The sequence below is a fragment of the Lissotriton helveticus genome, chromosome 7 (genome assembly GCF_964261635.1).
Source record: "Lissotriton helveticus chromosome 7, aLisHel1.1, whole genome shotgun sequence".
NCBI lineage: Eukaryota > Metazoa > Chordata > Amphibia > Caudata > Salamandridae > Lissotriton > Lissotriton helveticus.
The window spans coordinates 826,002,258-826,021,841 of record NC_136068.1 but is presented as its reverse complement, the minus strand read 5'-3'; the positions used below and the strand labels follow the sequence as shown (position 1 = coordinate 826,021,841).

Genomic DNA, 19,584 nt, shown 5'->3' with positions numbered 1-19,584 from the left:
GGTTCCCATACTATAAGTAAAACCAGTGGGTAGCCTATGATCGCCAGAGATTAGGTTCTGTATCACGATCTAGGACTACAAAGCGTTCTGTGAGGTCAACATGTTTCTCGCTTGTGCAATTATGCTGCGATTCTTCAGGACCTTATATAATTGTACATCTATCACAAGGAAAGACCTAATAAAGTGTCAACCTATAAACATCATATTTACTGTTGTACTACCTGGTTATAACTGCTCTTGCCTAGAGGAGACAAAAGGAAGAGTTACCAAAATACAAAGACAACAGTTTCCCATTCTTGACCGTGAACACACTGTGGTTGTGTGAAGAGAAGTGACTCTGTGGCTGTGACATTCTGTGAGCAGTGACCATTTAGTATCAACTTCATTCACATATACCACATGTCACCTCTATCATATTTAAAATTAAAATAAATGAAAGTAAAATAAAGGAAGCTAAAATTAAATTAAAACATGATAGCAGCAGTTTCTTCAAGGTGTCTACTTAGTAAACCCACTGGGGTTCCTTAGATACTCACCTACAGGTCAAGGAGTACAGGTGTCAACAGTACCCGGTAGGTGTGACTTCAAGGGAGAGAGCCAATAGGGGTTTAATGGCTATAGGGAAGACAAAGGCACGAATTTCCAATATTGTCAGGGATCCCCAAATGCCTAAGTGGCTCATTGTTCTGTAATTGGAAATGATTTCTTTTTGTGCTTAATATTTCACACTACTGGTATTAGCCATACCATATTGGGGACGTTCTTAAACATTCATCCTGCTTTAGGTAATATGCAGGTATGTTGGTAAATGCATACTCTAATTGCTGTAAATGGCCTCAGTGTAGTTATGGCCATATTCTTGTTAAAGATTAGCTATGGTTAAGAGATAAAGGTAAACACGTCCAAAGTACAGCGTTCGCACACTTAGTTCTGCATGCATGTGCCGCTGTCACTGGTATTGTGAGAGACACGTCCGTGTGCAAATAGTAATGTTGCGATATTGCCCAATACCTTGTATAGCTCGGTTTAAATTAAGGATTCAGAGGCAGTCGTGTTCATGCGTTTGTCGGTAAAGAGGCGCCAGCCCTAACTGCGGCAGCGCCCGGCAAGCACACAAAGATCCTGGTATTGGGGTGAGTACACCAAACTCGCTGCGCTCCCAGGAGTCGCTCAAAAGAACGCGCCGCTCACTTACTTCTCAAAGCCTTGGTCATCGCTCGTACGCCTACCCATCGCTACCGGGATCCGGATAGTACCGGGTTCCCGGTACACTGATGTTTTTATCGATGGTTTGGGGCGTCACCACAGTGTCTGGTATGTCACGTGATAGGTGGTGCTAACATAGTCGCCATCTTGGAAAGTGCAATCCAAGTGTGTCCACAGTTCAATACCCAGGGTGGCATTGAAGTAGGGTGTTAATATCATTACACTGTTGGCGGTGAGGGTCAAATAGTGTGAAAAATAACTAAAGAGTTGGTCAGCACTCATATATTTGACATTTAACAAGGCACATGATGTATCTTATGTAGAACTACGCTAATACGGGCGCCATCTTGGAAGGGTGAAAACGAACCCCTTAAGATTTATAGCCCAATGGAGCTCAATGTATACTAAGCAATGATTTAGCCTAGACGTTTGTAAAGACTGCAAGGACATGGGATGCATGAATCAAACTAGACGCTGGTACAGACTGAGAGGACATGGGATGCATACAGGAGGTTTGTATGTACCATACCTAGGACACAGTGCATCAATGAAATCATAGACTGCTCCACGGGATATCCTCGTTGAGTCCCCGCTTATCTGAGGATAACCTATGTATCCAACGTTGTTCTTTATGGAATAGGTCCTGTTTAGATCTGTTGTTGGGTATTTCAAGGATGATCCACCATATGGAGTCGGCAGTGTGGTTGTGTTCCAGGAAGTGTCGGCACATTTTCGTGTTGGTTTTTTTACATCGTATATTACTGCGATGTTCCGATATACGGATCTTGACCGATCTGGTGGTCATGCCCACATATTGTAATTCACAAGGGCACCTAATGAGGTAGATACAATTGGAAGAGTTACAATTGGTATGATTGCGAATTTCCCAAGTGAATGTCTCTGTCAAGTTGATAGACTTGGTAACATTAGTAAAGGGGCAGACGCTGCAGGAACCACATGGGTAGTGTCCCTTAACTGGAGGGAGTTGCCAAAGTGTGTTCTGTCTGCGGACTATACTTTGTTTTGGTCTGGTGTGAACCAAGACATCTTTTATGTTACTGGACCTTTTAAAGGCAAACCTGGGGATCTCCAGAGTTAGCTCTCCTGTATTGAGAATTTGCCAGTGTTTCTTGACAATTCTCTTAATGTCATTAGAGATAGGTGTAAAGGTTGTTACACAAGTCAAAGGAATGGTCTCTTGTGAGGTTCTGATATTATCCTCCAGGAGTGCCTCTCTATTGTTGTTCTGTGCCCGCTTCCGTGCTTTGTAAATCTCCCTAGTGGGGTAACCTCTTTCTTTCAAATTTCGTGAAAGAATACTAGACTCATTCCTGTAGTCAGTGAGGTTGGTGCAATTACGCCTTACCCGCAGAAATTGCCCAAAGGGAAGATTCAGTCTCAAGGCTCTTGGATGATGGCTAGTGAAGAGTAACAAACTGTTCCGGTCCGTGGGCTTCCGATACATCGTGGTATTGATCTTGCCCCTTTCCAATCTGATGGTAAGGTCCAGAAATGCTATCCTGGAGTCTGAGGCAGTGATTGTGAAGGTCAGGAAGTTATTCAGGGTGTTCAACCACGCAAAAAACTCCAGGTACTGGTGTGTTGTCCCTGTCCAGAGTATGAGGATGTCATCAATGAACCTCCTCCATAGTATGATGTTAGAGTGGTAGGGGTTCATTGGTCCATTGATGTATTGTTCCTCAAAATCTGCCATATACAGGCATGCCACCGAAGGGGCAAAAGTACTGCCCATGGACGTGCCCTGGGTCTGTTGATAATACTGTCCTTTGAATTCGAAGAAGTTCTTAGTCAGGGCAAGTTCAGCACATTCCATAATGAAAGAAGGTGGTGTTGCTGATGTCCATACTTCCATACTGAGAGTCCTCTCTATTACCCCGAGTGTGGCCCTCTGTGGGATATTCGTATAGAGGGCCTCCACATCTAGGGTAATGAGGAAGTCAATATGGATGTCCTCCTGCAGATTGTCAAGGAGGCATAAGACATCTTTGGTGTCTTGGACATAGGAAGGGATTCTCTTCACTAGCGGTTGCAGGAAGTAGTCACAAAATTGTGATAAAGGCTCCAAGATAGAACCTATCCCTGATACAATCGGGCGTCCAGGTACCGGTGTTGTCCCCTTGTGAATTTTCGGGAGGGTGTAAAAATATGGTACTCTTGGATCCTTTTTTACAAGAAATTCCGCCTCTTTTTTGGTAATCCATTCTTGGCACTCTGCAGATTCCACCAATCCTGTAATGGTGGTTTTAAGCCGTGGAGTAGGGTCAGTAGGGATAGGAGTGTAGTAGCGTCTATCCCCTAGTTGTCTTAAGCATTCTATTTCATAGTCTTTAGTGTCCATTAAGACTGTGGCCCCACCCTTGTCAGCCTGTTTGATCGTGATGGTTTCGTCATTGCCCAAAGAGTTGAGTATCTGTTTCTCCATATTGGACAGATTCTGGTATTTCTTGCATGGTCTCAGGGCCCCGATGTCCTTGAGCACAGCCTGCTCATATGTTAGGACTTCGTTGGGTATCATCCCACTATGTGGTGTAAAAGTTGATGGATTATGAAGACCTGAGTCAGAGCGTGTCTCGACGGCTTTGCCATCAAAGAAAGCTCTCAATCTGACTTTCCTGAAGAATTTCTGAATCTCGCAAGTCAGTTCAAAGTTGTCTATTTTGGGGGTGGGCACAAATCCCAATCCTTTCTGGAGGACTTTTTCTTCTGGTATTGTGAGTTGGCGTGATGAAAGGTTCACCACAAGACTCACTTCCTCCCTGTCCTGCTCCTCGTTTCCACCCCTAAGGTTTGTGTGTCCTCCCACTGGACCCTTTTGTCCTGAGCGTTTCCTCGCCTGCGCCCGCGCCCTCTGCCCCAACCTCTGTCTAAAAAAGGCTGCTGGTTCATATTTTGCGGGGCAAATTGAGGGGGGTACGGAGGTCCAAAGGGGGTCATGGGATGTTGAAAATTTGGAAATTGCCACATTGGAGGACCTTGGTAGGGGGGGGGGTTGATAAAAGGGTTGTCCCCGTCTCCCTCCTCTATTGCCTCTCCGGGGTCTAGGTTGCCACTCATCTCCACTCGAGTTGTCGTCGTTGTTGGAACCTCGCCTTGAAGAGGTAGCACTTGAGTCAGAGAGATACCCTGTCCCTGTGGGGACAAAGTCGTCCTTGAGATAAGGATAGACTTTCTCTTTGGAGAATCGTTCAATATCCTTTTGTAGTTTTGCCACTTTTTGTTTCATTAAGAAATCTTTATGTTCTGTGATTTCTTTGTTGAGCTCTGTCAACTTGGTCTTGAAACCGGTGTTCTGTCCAGAGTTTTTAAGGGCGCTTTCTGCTGCCTGGATTTTAGTCAGGAGCTCATCAGCCAAACGTTTGGCTGTGTTTACCAGAAGAATAAGTAAATCATGTGTACATTTCCAAGAAATGAGAGACCATTCTATCTTAAATTGGCCGTCCTCCCAGAAGATTCTGGGGAAGTTCTTAACAATGAGGCCGTTAGGTGCTATTTTAGCCTTAAAGTATTCGGCCATTAATGCTCCATGTAGAGTGATTCTGACCCACTCTCTTTTCATATCAGAGAGTGCTTTCCAGTCTGTAGAGTTGCTCCCTGTTGCAATTTCTAGGTCCATGCCTAGCATAGATGGAAGCCTATGAATAGCTGCTGCATCATCATCACCAAAACTAAGTCCTTGTCCGTCCATATTGGGATGGTACGGGGTTGTCTGGTGAAATGAAAGAAAAAGGTCAAAAGGGGATAATACTCAAAGGTATATCAACCCGGTCCGTGATATATTGGTCAGGGACTCAGAGAGAGGAGGGGGATAGAGGAACACTTACCCACCAAACAGTATATACCCCACGGTGGTTAGCCGTGCAAGATATGTAGCAAAGGAGGGGTAAAGGGATTGGATCAAGTGTTGATCCTAAGGCTCAATTTACCATTCCAGGAAATTAGAAAGGAAGGTCCAACCTGAGTCAGAGCCCCAAATAGCAATGACTGACAAAAAGGGGACTCAGTTGTTCCTTGGTGAAGAGTAATACGGTCAAGGAAGGAAGGAGGTTGATAAGAGGGTAGTGCTCAGTGGAGGGCTACCCTGGGCATCCCATTAGTTGGAATGAATGGCCTCACACACTCTTGCAAGTGTCATGCTTCATCATCGGCCGTTGCTCCTCGTTGGACAGGCGGTGCAATGTCCAACGGGCTCACCTCTAGGAGGGGCTCTTTATCGGAGATCTTTTTTCCAACAGCCTGTGGGTGAAGTGCAAGTGAGGGGCCAGGTAAGAAGTGAATAGTGTAGGTGGGTGTGTTAAAATATAGCAAGGGATACCGGAGATCAATTTATTCTGGTGGTTCCCATACTATAAGTAAAACCAGTGGGTAGCCTATGATCGCCAGAGATTAGGTTCTGTATCACGATCTAGGACTACAAAGCGTTCTGTGAGGTCAACATGTTTCTCGCTTGTGCAATTATGCTGCGATTCTTCAGGACCTTATATAATTGTACATCTATCACAAGGAAAGACCTAATAAAGTGTCAACCTATAAACATCATATTTACTGTTGTACTACCTGGTTATAACTGCTCTTGCCTAGAGGAGACAAAAGGAAGAGTTACCAAAATACAAAGACAACAGTTTCCCATTCTTGACCGTGAACACACTGTGGTTGTGTGAAGAGAAGTGACTCTGTGGCTGTGACATTCTGTGAGCAGTGACCATTTAGTATCAACTTCATTCACATATACCACATGTCACCTCTATCATATTTAAAATTAAAATAAATGAAAGTAAAATAAAGGAAGCTAAAATTAAATTAAAACATGATAGCAGCAGTTTCTTCAAGGTGTCTACTTAGTAAACCCACTGGGGTTCCTTAGATACTCACCTACAGGTCAAGGAGTACAGGTGTCAACAGTACCCGGTAGGTGTGACTTCAAGGGAGAGAGCCAATAGGGGTTTAATGGCTATAGGGAAGACAAAGGCACGAATTTCCAATATTGTCAGGGATCCCCAAATGCCTAAGTGGCTCATTGTTCTGTAATTGGAAATGATTTCTTTTTGTGCTTAATATTTCACACTACTGGTATTAGCCATACCATATTGGGGACGTTCGAATAGGAATATGGTCTGGAAAGCCCACAGAGAATCATAATAACTGAATGGCAGAATGAAGTATGGGATCCCCTTATCGGTCGTGTGTGGCATGAGTCCGCATATCCAACAGTTCGATGTGTTCATTATGGATTGGTGTTGGTGTAGGAGTTGAATGAAAGAGTTATTTACAAATTTGAGTCTTCGGGCAGACTCGTGTTCAGGTAGAGGGTGAAAGTAGTGTGGAGAAATAGTAGGAGGAGGTGTCTGGGTGTCATTCAAAAAGGTAACTTTAAATACGAATAGAGTATAACCAGTCAAAAACACAACTATGCTACATAACAATAAAACACATATTATCAAAAATCTTCTTCTGGACAGTATCATACACAATTGTCTTTCAAGGTTCGTAAGTTTGGCAGGTCTCTCTACCCTAGGAAACTCCATCCTCTACTTGCTGCCCGCTGTGGTAGGTTGATTCTGCCAGGGAGTGCGCTCCGTTCAGTCCAGGGTAACTCCCTCGGACCAACCAGAACCGTTGACCTAAAACTTCCCCAGTTGCACTCCCTAGACTTCAACCGCGACCCTAGCAGCGGAACCGGATGGCGGTTCGAAAATCAAAAATGAGCAAGTTCCTTGAGAGTGAGAGAGCTGAAAAATCAAAAATAGTTCGTAGGGGAAAAGAAATTCACATTAGTTTGCATTTTTATTAGTCTCTTTGTCTAGACCTTAGGTTGTACCGTCGTTTCCCAGGTACGGTGTGGTCTTCAAACAATGTCTCAGGTTCGGTAGTGTCTAACTGCATAGACGGTGGCACAAGTCCTTGCAAAATATGATCACTCTCCTTTTCGGAACCAGTCTCTTTCAAACGTGCATCGCTGAAAGGAATGAAGCGAGGTACAGATTCTGTCTCTGAGTCAGCAAGTCCTTCGTTGACCCACCGGTCGTATGGAAGGGGCAGAGGGACCCGTTTACAATGGGTCCCATATACCCAGTTCTTTTTGCCTTCCACCCGAACAGCAGATCTCGTGGAAAGAAGTACCAGGTGCGGTCCGGTCCACCTCGGTTGTTCGTTGTTGGTGCGCTGGAAGTTCCGCACCAAAACCCAGGTGCCGGGTACGATGGTGTGACCTGGATCGTCAGAGGCTGGCGGAGAGGAACTGTGAACCTGTTGGTGTAAAACACGCAATTTAGTTGTCAATTCGCACAAGTAGTCAAGCAGTACGGGGTGTTCTATTTCACTGAGTTTCTTTGGTCTTGGCACGCCCCAGACGTTGGCTGGGCGGCCAAACACTATCTCGTGGGGGCTAAGTCCTAATCTGGAATGGACAGTCATTCTGGTCGACAGGAGTGCTAGAGGCAAGGCGTCAGGCCATTTAAGACCTGTACTGGCTTGGATCTTGGCTAGTTTCAGCTTTAATGTGCCATTGTAGCATTCTACTAATCCAGCTGATTGGGGGTGATTTGCAGCGTGGAATTTTTGGTGTATGCCTAGACACTCACACACTCTCTTCATCACGCATCCTACGAATTCACTTCCGTTATAACTCCAGACAGATCTAGGCATACCAAACCTCGGGAAGAACTCTTTGACAAGGGCTTTGGCAGTTGATAAGGCGGTATTGTCCTTAAGGGGGTACGCTTCCACCCACCTTGAAAAGGCGCAAACAACAACGAGCACATATTTCAGATTGTTGCACCTCTCCATGTGGATAAAATCGAGCTGCAGAACCTCGAACGGATACGTTGGAGGCGCAAAATGACCAGCTGGAGTTGGGGTTCCCCTACCGGGATTGTACTTTAAACATACCATACAGTTTCTAACCACATTCTCTGCATATTTTGGGATATTACTATTCTGCCATACTGGGGCCAATAGTTTACATATTCCTCTCGAACTGATGTGTGCAATTCCATGAGCCAAATATTACTACTGCAAGTACATATGCGTTAGGTAATAGCCATCGCTGGTGTTCTGATAGTTCGACCCAACAACCATTCGAATCTAATCTACCTGTGCTTTCTCTCCATTCATTCACCTCGTTCTCAGTGGCCTCGGATTGTATCGATTTCACGCTGTCAATGGTGTCCTCACACATTCCCACATTAGCAACCCATCTAGCGGGACCCACAACATACATTCGACTCATCGTGTTCCTTGCAGTCTCTTTCGCGACCTCGTCTGCAAATGCATTCCCGCGGCCAACATCATCCTGAATCTTTTTGTGTGCACTGCATTTCATGATGGCAACTTGTAGTGGCAAGGTCAGTGACTCAAGGAGTTTATTAACTAGCTGACCATGTTGTATCTTTGCACCATGTGACGTAAGGAACCCACGTTCACGCCACAATCTCCCGAAACTGTGAACCACACCAAAGGCGTATTGGCTGTCAGTGTACACATTCACTCGCTTTCCTTTCGCCAACACACATGCTCTAGTAAGCGCAATCAGCTCTGCAGCTTGTGCAAAATTGTGGGAAATGCGCGCGGTCTCTATAATGGTGTGTAATGTAGTTACGGCATATGCTGTAGTCGTATCACCATTCGGCAACTTGAAACATGAACCATCAACCCAAAAAGTATCATTGCATTCGGGAAGGGGAGTGTCCTGTAAGTCTACTCTCCCTTTTGTCTCTTCTTCTGTCCTAAAGCAGCAGTCATGTTTATCAATCTTGTCTGTGTCTGTTTCTGTCGGGATGGGAAGTAGCGTAGCGTGGTTGAGTGTATCACACCTCTTTATGTGGATGTGACTTGCTAGCAGTGTAAGTTCGTAACTGGATAGTCGAGCGCTAGTGAGATGTTGTGTCTTTGTCCTGTTTAGCAAAATGTCTACTGCATGCAGAACCATAACGATCAGAGTATTATTCATGACTAATTCAGCAGACTGTCGAAGCAGACAGCTGCTGCGGCGGTAGCTCTCAGACAACTTGGAAGGGCTTTAGCCACAGGATCTAGAGTTGCCGAAAAATACGCGCATGGGCGCTGTTTGTCCCCAAAGTGTTGCGTTAAGACTGATAATGCACAACCTTCCTTTTCGTGGACATATAATGTAAAAGGCTTACTGTAGTTGGGGTTTCCCAACACAGGAGCCGAACATAATGCATCACGCAACTCGTGGAAACTCGTCTGACAATCTTCAGACCAGGGCATAGGATTGGGTGTGTCTTTGCAGAGTAGTGCCAGCAATGGTTTAGCTAGTAGTGAGAAATTCGGTATCCATTGTCTACAGTACGATGTAATGCCCAAGAAGGCTCGAACCTCTCTCTGTGTCCTTGGGGCACTTAGTTCTGCAATTGCCTGTATTCTTTCTGGTGTCAGTTTCCTTCCCTCCTTCGACAAGATGTGACCTAAGTAGGTTACTTCTTGTCGGCAAAATTGTAGTTTGGAAAGAGAGACTTTGTGCTTCATGTCACATAAGTGACGCAATAATGACAATGTGGCATGTTTGCAAATTTCTTCAGTGTCTCCAGCGATCAGCAGATCGTCTACATACTGAATCAGAGTTGACCCATCTGGCAGAACAATATTGTCCAGTTGTGTTTTCAGGGCCTGGCTGAATATTGATGGGCTTTCGCAGTAGCCTTGAGGAGCGCACTTGAAGCGGAAGCTTCGTCCTCCTAAATTGAAGCCGAAAAGGTCTCTACTCTCCTCAGCAATCGGGATGCTGAAGAAAGCGTTCTTCAGGTCAATCACCGAGAACCAAGCTGCTGAAGCTGGAACCATGGTCAATAATGCAGTAATGTCGGGGACAACTGGAAACTGTGGGATAACTACCTTATTCACTTCTCTGAGGTCAATCACAAACCTATACACAGGAGGCTGTGAAGGATCAGTACGTTTTAAGACGGGCAAAACTGGACTGTTACAAACATTTCCTGTTGTTTCCTCAATAACATCTTTATCGATCAGATCATAAATGATCGTTAACAACGCCTTTTCGCATTTGCTAGATATTTTGTATCTAGGAATACGTGGCAACCTAACGTTGGCTTTCAAAGTTATGACATATGGTGTTATCTCCAAACGACCAACATCATTAGAACCATTAGCCCAAAGTATATCAGGGAGCAATGACAATTCAGCTGGAATATTTTCCTTTGACAAATACATTTGAGAAATGACTTTCTTACCTAAAGTAAGTTGTACTCCCAAGGGGGAACAGTATAGAGTCGCATACAACCTCTTTAGTAAATCCAAACCTAACAAATTTTCACCGCAACCTGTTGTCAAAATGAGGGGTGCTTCTAATTCGCATGGGCCAACAGAAAGTGATATAGGACTAGAGATCGGGTTTCTAACAGGGGCGCCAGAGAAACCTACTGAGACATTCATTTCGCCAGTCAAAGGTGCGCCAGGAAGTTTCGAGTGCATAATAGAACTTTTTGTAGCACTAGTATCCAGCAGAAATGGCTCTGACAGTCCTGAGGCAATTACCTCGACATAAGGTCCATTCTGATCTACTGGAGCCGAAACAACTCCCTCTCTTTGTCCATGGCTGTCCTAGCAATCGTTACCCTTATTTTCGTGTTCGGTGTAATAGTCGTCAGCATAGTACTGAGCTGACCTAGACAATGCATTATTCTGTTGGTCAAAGCTGTTCATGGAATTCTGAGGCGGAAAAGAAACTGTGTTCTGGGAGAAATTTCCACGACCCCTACCTCTAGGGGCATGTTGAACACCTCTTCCCCTTACACCTGAAACACCATTCAAGCGTCGCGCAAGAGCCGGACAATTACTTTTGAAGTGACCCTCTTCCTTGCAATACGCACATTGATTCGGGCCATACGGAACACGCTGATGGGGAAACTCGTTTCCTTGCGCGTTTCTCGAATACTGCTGTTGTTGCTGATAATTGGGCTGACTAGCCGTACGAGTGGATAGGCCTGCTGGAGAAGAACTTTAGTTTTTAAATCTTTCGTCTTTTTGTCTGCCTTATCTAGCTCGTCTTTGCGCCTATTTTCATAGTACTGGGCTGTTGCTAAAATCTGCGCTGACGTAGAGACAGCCCAAGCACTCTCTGAATCTTTTAGTTTATTACATAGTTCAGGAAGTAAGTTATGTACGAATTTGTCTACAAACAATCTTTGGCCACCCTCGGTAGCCATATCTTGACCACTATGATCGGTGAAAGTCTCCTCAAATCTCGTGAAAAAGTCAGACACATTCTCATCTTTCTTCTGCTTACACGCAGATAGCTTATCCCAGTTTACGCGTACTTCAGGCATTATTGTCTTCATGTACGCGATAATCCTACCGGGAAGTTCAGCTATTAACGGCTCAGGTTTAAAACCACCAATTTGTCTAGCATCTGTAGTTGTAATGTTTGCCCATGAGTCACATAGTTCTTGATCATGATTCGTATGACGAATTTTACTCCATAAAGGGTGTGGAACAACGTTCCCAAACAGCATGTCTATATCCGCTAAATTCATTATACATGAGCTTGCAGTTTGCGATAACTCCTTATAATACCCAGTCGGGTTTTTACGAGGATCAGGTAGTGTCTGCTTGAGTGCTAAAACTTTGGATCTTTTCCAGGGGACATGTACCCATACATGCTGGAAATGAGGCAGAATTGGCGGTACTGCATTCGCATCGCCCTCCCTCCAAACCGGAGGAACCTCTCTCATGGGGTACTGTCTCGCTCTTTTCCTGCTAGATGTACCACATTCAGATGATGACCCAGAATTACCACCCGTACTTCGATACGATAATAATATCTCAACTGCTTTTTCAACATCGGGACCTACGATCATACCTTCCCCAAATTTAAATCGCACGTTACACAATTCTCGAGTGTTGCTTTCTTGACCATTATCTTCCAAATCCTCACACAGAAAAACACACATCTGCTCAAAGACGTATCTTTGAGTTGGTTCATCCCATTGACGGAAGACGTTCATGACAGACTCTACATCATATCTCGCTGTATCCATAGCCCAATTCCGTGCTAACTTATTCAATAATTCCCTCTCCTGATAATCAGGCATTTGGCTTCGTAATTGTCTTTGTTCCGTATTAGGGGTCGTTTTAGGCGACCGAAACAGTGGTGAAGGAATGTTAGTAACAATGCTGGCCATTTTATGCCAGACAGAAGGTGAAAGTGGAGGAATAACTGGTGGCAGAACAGAGTCACGCAAAGCAGAAACAGAAGCATTCGTAGAACGAGTATCAGAAGTAATAGAAGGTGCGCTAGGCGAAGTTGTAGGAGAAACAGGAGGACAAGTAGATGTGATCGGTGAGCCTTGAGGAGGCTGCACCAGAGAAATAGAAGCCAGCTGAAGAGCGGCTGGTGAGTGTTGTAAAGGAGCCGGCATAACAGCTACCAGAGGTGCAACTAAAGGTTGCGAAGGTGCTGTGGCATTTTGTGCATAGGGTGGTGGCGAACTTAGCAAATGCGCCATTAATGGATCTTTTTCGCGCTCCTTTACTGTCTCTTGCTGAAGAGATGGTAAAACAGGATAGCATTTATCTATTGCCATTTTACGTTGCCTGTGCAACTGCTCACTCATTTGATCTTCTTCGTTGTCTTTAAATTTTATCGCGCCTTGCATTACCGAAATACCTCTTTCTCTCTTATTTTTCTTTTCTAATTTAATTTCCTTTTGTTTGGCCTCTTTACGCCATAAACTGAAAGAGTCAAACATCGCCGGCCGGGCTTTCTTCTTGAACAATTTGACCTCTAAATTATCTAAAATTTCTGAGTCAAAACTACCATATTGGGGCCATTTTAAAACACCATCCTTGCGGGTGTATTTTATCCATACTTCATTATATGCGATAGGACCTACGTCATGTTTTACATAGAGCTCATACGTTGGAGTTCCAATTGGAGGAACCGGACAAGAATCCTCTAATCGGGAGTCCTTACTACAACCAAGACAAAACAAGTTTCCAAGTCTGCTAAAACCAGGCATCCTCGCTCACTAGTCTAGCTTCAAACTTCAAAGGATTATCTGTTACGATATTTCTTGTGAAAACACGAGTCCTTCGGCTTTGGGGCTTGCAAGTACCAAATCAAAGCGTATCTCAAGGATACCAAAAACTAAGGACAAACTAAGGACTGGGAGACGCTCCACTTATACTTAACTGAAGTATTTGAAGATCTGTGACGTCGCTAGAAGACTCGTCTATCGTTTCGCTCTACCAAGGATCACTGGGTCCAAAACAAGGCGATAGTCAGGGCAGCAGTCCTTCGTAGCCGTCGGGACGCGGGGAACCTCGCAGCAAAGACCTTCGGAACCACGTCGACATACAGGGGTCGCTGAAGTGGCTGGCCGTCATCCGGAATTTTCACACGAAGCTCCTCACGAACATCTGGCTTGGACCGTCGCCGCTTGATATCGCCCCGAGTTGGGCGCCAACTGAGGTAACGGGTTTTTAGGAACCCGTTGGTGCCAGGGGATAACACCCGAAGACCTCTGAGTTCACCCTTGTTCCGGACCACAGAAACTCGGAGTCTTCTAGTCACAGTCAGAGATCAAGTTTTATTGGTAGCTACCAAGTAACACGTGTCCCAGAAGTACACCACACGGGGAGTATATTCTCGGGAGACTGTTCGTTTTTACAGAACCAGCCTTCTCCTTATATACAAAAATAATAGCTTCGAGTAAGAATTCTTGAGTTTATGATACGGCTATACACATATTTCTACAATAATACAAAGAGCGAAGTCATGTAAGCAAGCCCACATTTTAGATGTCCAGTTCGTGATAGATTACCCAGTCAGGCCCGGAACTCCCATCAGATATCGATGAAACACCAATAAAGAAAGGCACCTCCTAGTCATAAAACTGGCCATAAACAAGGAACGTGGACAGGTGCATGTTTGCAGAAAGCATGGTCTGTATGTAGTGAATGGTTTGTGGAATGTTATGCATTGATGCTATCGTATTCGGCCACTGGGCGAGGAGCTGCCCAAACAGGTCTGGCTGAAGGCAGTGGAGTCAGTTGGGACAGGTCAGGGGGAAGTCAGGGAAGGTGGACGTGTCCTTTTGGATCAAGCTCGACCTTTAATTGACTTATCATGAGGGCAAGGCACAAGATGGATGCTGCTTACAAAATGGAGTTTAAAGGGTCGGAACGGAAACTATGATTTAGGGGTGTTAGCAACCTTCGATTCCTATGCAAATGCATAGGAATGATGTCCTAATCATTATCGGTCTGTAGACACCAAATTCGTAATGGTACGTTGATATTTTGTGACACGGGTATTGGACCTCGATATCGGGATAACAGGGTCCAGATTTTCAGAACCACAGGGGTCTACACATAAGAACAATCTCTACACACAACTGTAGCCTCATGTGAATTTTAGATAGCCACATTTATCGAAAATGTGTCCTCTGTGTATGAATATTGAATCATACATTTTGAATGAATTATATCTAGTGTACACTAATATTGGTGTAGGCATTCTTTTGTTTCCGTTATGAATTTTATTGTTTGATAATTTGGTCATTTGCAGATAATGTCATAGATAATATAGCACCCTACTCTAAACTAATCACAGTCACGTATCTCTTCTAGTGATGAGTGTGTGAGAACAATAACCCCCCCCCCTCCCCACCTCATAGTCTCAACCGCAGATGTACCTGAATGCTGTTAGGAGCAGTACATGTTTTTCAAAAGTCAAGGGGTATGATCTTTCAAGTCAGAGAGCAAATGAGCTGATTTGCTTGTTTCAGACTTTTTGAGGCGTAAACAGTACTTTTTATGGGGCCCATGACTACCTCATTACAGTGATTTAGTCTAGGCTCTTCTAATGTCTTTCCTTGGTTTGAACTGGTGGAGTTTTGTAACTTGCTGAGCTTTTGTGGTTCCTGCACTACATCATGGGTAGGGAATGCGAATAGCAAATGGGAAGTGACATGCTGGCATAATTGCTGCGACTTAAACCCTCGGAGGAGAGAGGGAGGCTCAAGTCTGCTATTACTGCCTTTTGGCTATCGTGGTTCCGATTAACCAGGGTGCTTCCTGGAGTACTGTTCATTTGTTGATTATCTACAGCGTACAAGAAGATGTACTCTAGTTGTGTAAGATAAGATGGAGACCCTGTCTAGTCAAAGGTCAGAAGAGTCCGAAAGCCCTCTTCCTCCCTAACATGGCATGCTTCATCATAGGGGTTCCTCCTCACTTTTGCAAAGAGTGGGTGCCAATGCGGGCAACAGCCCTAAAATTAAGAGGGGGGTTTAGAACCCTATAAGCATCTAATGATGTGGTGATAGTGTCTGCAGCAGCAACTGTTTGATAACATCTTTGCCTACCCGAGGCTCCTTTCTTACTCTGGTTACCTTGGTGATGTTTTAAATCTAATTTGCCTGTTTTTCTACATTGTTTTCTATAAATATATTGAGCCATGTTATGTAATTATAAAGTGCTTCGGATCTATATTAGCTCTACAGAAAACCCCACTCTCCAATACTATTCCTAAAGAAAACACTGAACAAACTGATCTTTACTATATCTACACCCAATGGGCCTGCCTCGCAAAGGTACACTTCCACTTTTGTGTAAGATTACGACTGTTTGCTATTCACAAAGGTATTTTAATAGTAGTATCTTTACAACTGTAGAGTCTCCACACACTACATAGGGCAGTCTTATCTTTGCGCATCAGGCCCAATGACAAAGACACCTGACAGGCATGAACCCTGAAACCGTCTGAAAATGCCACAAAGAATGCAAACCTCCTACCAGCAATACAAATGATATAATAATGCTCTGCAAATGCTGGTAATGTATATTTAAAAATACTCGATGATTTTTCCTATCTTTGCTCGTACTATGAGGTGGTCTTAAATGTATCTGTTGTCCATAGTGCTGAGTCTGAAAGAAAGCCATTAACATAGTAATCAGTGAACATGGTGTAAATAACCTGTCAATCTTCCACAGGGCCCAAGGGGACCGCCGGGACTCAAGGTAGGTTCTGCATCTGCTAATAATTTTATTTACAGCTATATGCTTAGGGAGGCACACTTTTGTAAGCAACGGTTATTAGGGCAAATCAAGCAATTTTCCCCCTTGCACCTACCTAAGCCCGCATTAACAGTGACTCTGTAACTGAGATGGATTTTCCCACTCCAGGAGTCACTGATATCAGGGTACCAGTAAATCTTTGAGTGAGGAAAAATCTGGCACATTACAAGTTGCACCCTAAGGGTCCACTAAGAAATGAGCAAATACCCAGGGAATTGGTAATACCGTGTCAGATTCCCACGCTAATATCTCATTGCCCACCAATAGTTTCATGGAGTGATTCTGGTTGTTTTCAGCAGCGGACACCTCCAAGTAAAAGTCAAGTGATCTGTGGTGTGCTTGTGGATCTCATATTCCCAGTGTGGACTATAACTGCCATTACTAGCCACACTGGACCTAAAAGGACCTTTCCTAATGAGAGCCAAGTCTGTATGAAGCTCATGCACCAGCTGCTCATCACATCCTACTTTACGCATTACCAACTCACTGCCTCTCCTTTGCTGTTGCACCCTATGTTTGTCATAATGTTTAGTACACCATGTTCGTCCTACCACTTAAGACTCTGGTATTAGCGCACCAAAATTATTTTACAATGTAACCTACCTTCATCCTCTCTATATTTAATCTGGATTTTTTTAGTAGTTACATATAACACGCACTAATAATGTCTGGTGCACCAGTGTCACAGACAAATGTAAAATAAGTAATAGATAATAATTCCCCTGAAATATTGTTGATTCAAGTTTTTTTTAGTAAACATTATAATTATTCAGTAAATTTTTACCTCACTAAGAAAACATTGTAATGAATTTAATATTTCACTAAGTAAACATTTCCTATAAAGTCTTTATTTTCTCTGTCTTCCGTTTTTGTAAGATTGGTTCTTATGGTTGTGAATGTCCCGTGACTGGGCTCATGTAAATGTTCCCATACTTCTGTTTTTCAGGGCGAGCCTGGTAATTTAGGGAAAACGGTAAGCTTTGAAGTACAATGTTGTGTTTCTTTCATTGTCCGTCTCAAATAAAAGTGAATGGTTGCAGAGGAGACATTTGATACTTGTTTATTTGCTAAAAACAGACAGATGCCTAAATATGTACTGGGTGAAAAGTGCTCCCGCATGGCGAGCTTGGCAAGGTTTGACCCCCTCACGTGCGAGACAGTCCTCTGTCATCTGGCTTTTGTTTTGCCCTTTGTATTGTACGCTGTGTTTTATGTATGCTTTGGCATGAGCTCACCCGAGCAATTTGTTGGCTCGGATTCATGCTTCCAAAGCGCCTTCATCTGCACTTCCAGGAAGGGACTCTGAGATCATAACATTAATTGGCATTGGGTTGCAGGGCTGGAGCCCCTCTGACATTGCACCAAATGCAAGGAAATGCCAATATTCAAACTGTGGCAAGATCATATATAGGGGTGGCTTATGCACACTACAGTTGAGCCCTTAAACATCTTTACACGAGTTGAAATGTTTTGCTTATTTTTATATTCGACATATATTTACTCCAGACACCTATATGTGAGTGCATTAGAGTATGACTGGTCAGAGCGCGTGAGTTGACCCTTATGCGGACAATTAAAGATGTCGGGCTCAATTCATAAAGAGGAGTGGTAAATCTGCACCCTTAGTAGTGCTTTCACGATCGGGAGTAGATTTAGCACTTTTGGGAATTCACAAAAATTCTTAATCGTGCTCCTGTAAAGTTATGTCAATAGCATGTTTCAAGGCATGCTCCTGGGTGGGAATGCCGAGTGATATGTTACCCAGCATCCCACCCCAGAAGAGTGACTGTACTTATTGGACAATGACACACTTGGGAAATGCAGCCCGACATGCAATTGCACTTTTTAGGTTTCGCTGGAGGGCGGAGCTCTTAGCTCCGCCTCCAGAGAAATCTCTTGATTTCCAGTAAGGAAAATGGAATACGCCCCCCTGTCCCATTGGCTAGCTCCATAAATGGAGGCTAGCCATTGGAACAGAGATCTGTCCGTCAAGGCCGGACCAGATTCGGGGGCGTTCCCGAGATTTTTTCCCAGGGCGGAGTTACGTTTTTTCCCGTTCCCTCCCCTTTCACTGAAAGTCTGTCCATTCCAGCCCCCTCCGTGTGCCTTTCCGCCCCCCCTCGCTGTCCTGTGCACGTTTCCCGCCGTCCGTGTCCACTCCCGCCCCCTCCCGCCGTCCGTGTCCACTCCCGCCCCCTCCCGCCGTCCGTGTCCTCTCCCGCCCCCTCCCGCCGTCCGTGTCCACTCCCGCCGTCCGTGTCCTCTCCCGCCCCCTCCCGCCGTCCGTGTCCACTCCCGCCCCCTCCCGCCGTCCGTGTCCTCTCCCGCCCCCAGGGGCGTAACACAAGCCCCCGCAACCCCTGCGTTGCGGGGGGGCCTCGCGCTCCTAATACATTGATGACGGAATGGTGCGGGCCCCGGCCGGGGCCCATGAGGCTGGCAGTAGAATGGTGCGGGCCCGTGAGCGAGGCTAGCAGCAGGAATGGTGGTGCGGGGCCACGGCCGGACCCGGGGCCCATGAGGCTGGCAGCAGAATGGTGCGGGGCCCGTGAGCGAGCGAGGCTGGCAGCAGGAATGCTGGTCGGGGCCCCAGCCGGGGCCCGTGTGGCTGGCAGCGGCTGAGCGGCTCTTCTGACTGCTGCTCTCTGCCTCTTGATTTGAGCCTGCCCTGCCTGACTGGAATCAATGGTGGGGGGGGGGGGCAGCGGACTTAGTCCTGGGCGCTGGCGGGCTGGCAATGCAGCAGGCACTCCAGGCAGAATGGTGCGGTGCGGTGCGGGCAGCGGTGCCCCCGTGGCGTGTGCCGACGGAGCTGCCTTGTGACCCTCTTCACCCCCTCTTCCTATCCCTCGCGCCCCCACCCCTCGCGCCCTCCAGCCATCGTCTGTGGTTATCTTATGCCTGGTTTTCTGCCGTTCCCAGGGCTGAGGTAAGCAGCAGACTCCCTCTTTGTAGGACACTTCGACCCCCAGTCTGTATGTGTGTGTGTGGCGGGGGGGTGAGGGTGCTGTCAGGACTCACGCTGTGCGTGTAAAGCGCTGTGCATTTGGGAGGTGTGTGGTGTGTACATTGATGGTGACTAGAGTGAACGCAGTAGGGGAGTGTGGGAGGAGATGAGGGGGAGGGGTGTTAGTGAGGGTGAGTCTGTACACGCTGGAGTAAACACGAAAGGGCGCTGTGCCGGGTCTGCCATGAGAGGGAATGGCGGTATGTATATTGGACGAGGGGTGACACATGTGGGCACCAGGGCAGACGAGGCGCTGCCGGGACAGTCCCTGGTGAGAGAGCCGCGGGGAATCAGGC

General features: G+C 45.6%; 1 protein-coding gene across 1 annotated transcript in view; it reads left to right on the top strand.

Moving 5' to 3' along the window:
• LOC144769251 (uncharacterized) overlaps positions 1-19,584 on the top strand; it is a 434,380-nt gene that overhangs the window by 230,554 nt on the left and 184,242 nt on the right. Inside the window, exons 8-9 of the mRNA XM_078653312.1 lie at positions 16,198-16,224; positions 17,228-17,254. Coding sequence (XP_078509438.1) covers positions 16,198-16,224; positions 17,228-17,254 — 54 coding nt within the window. The remainder of the gene's footprint in view (positions 1-16,197; positions 16,225-17,227; positions 17,255-19,584) is intronic.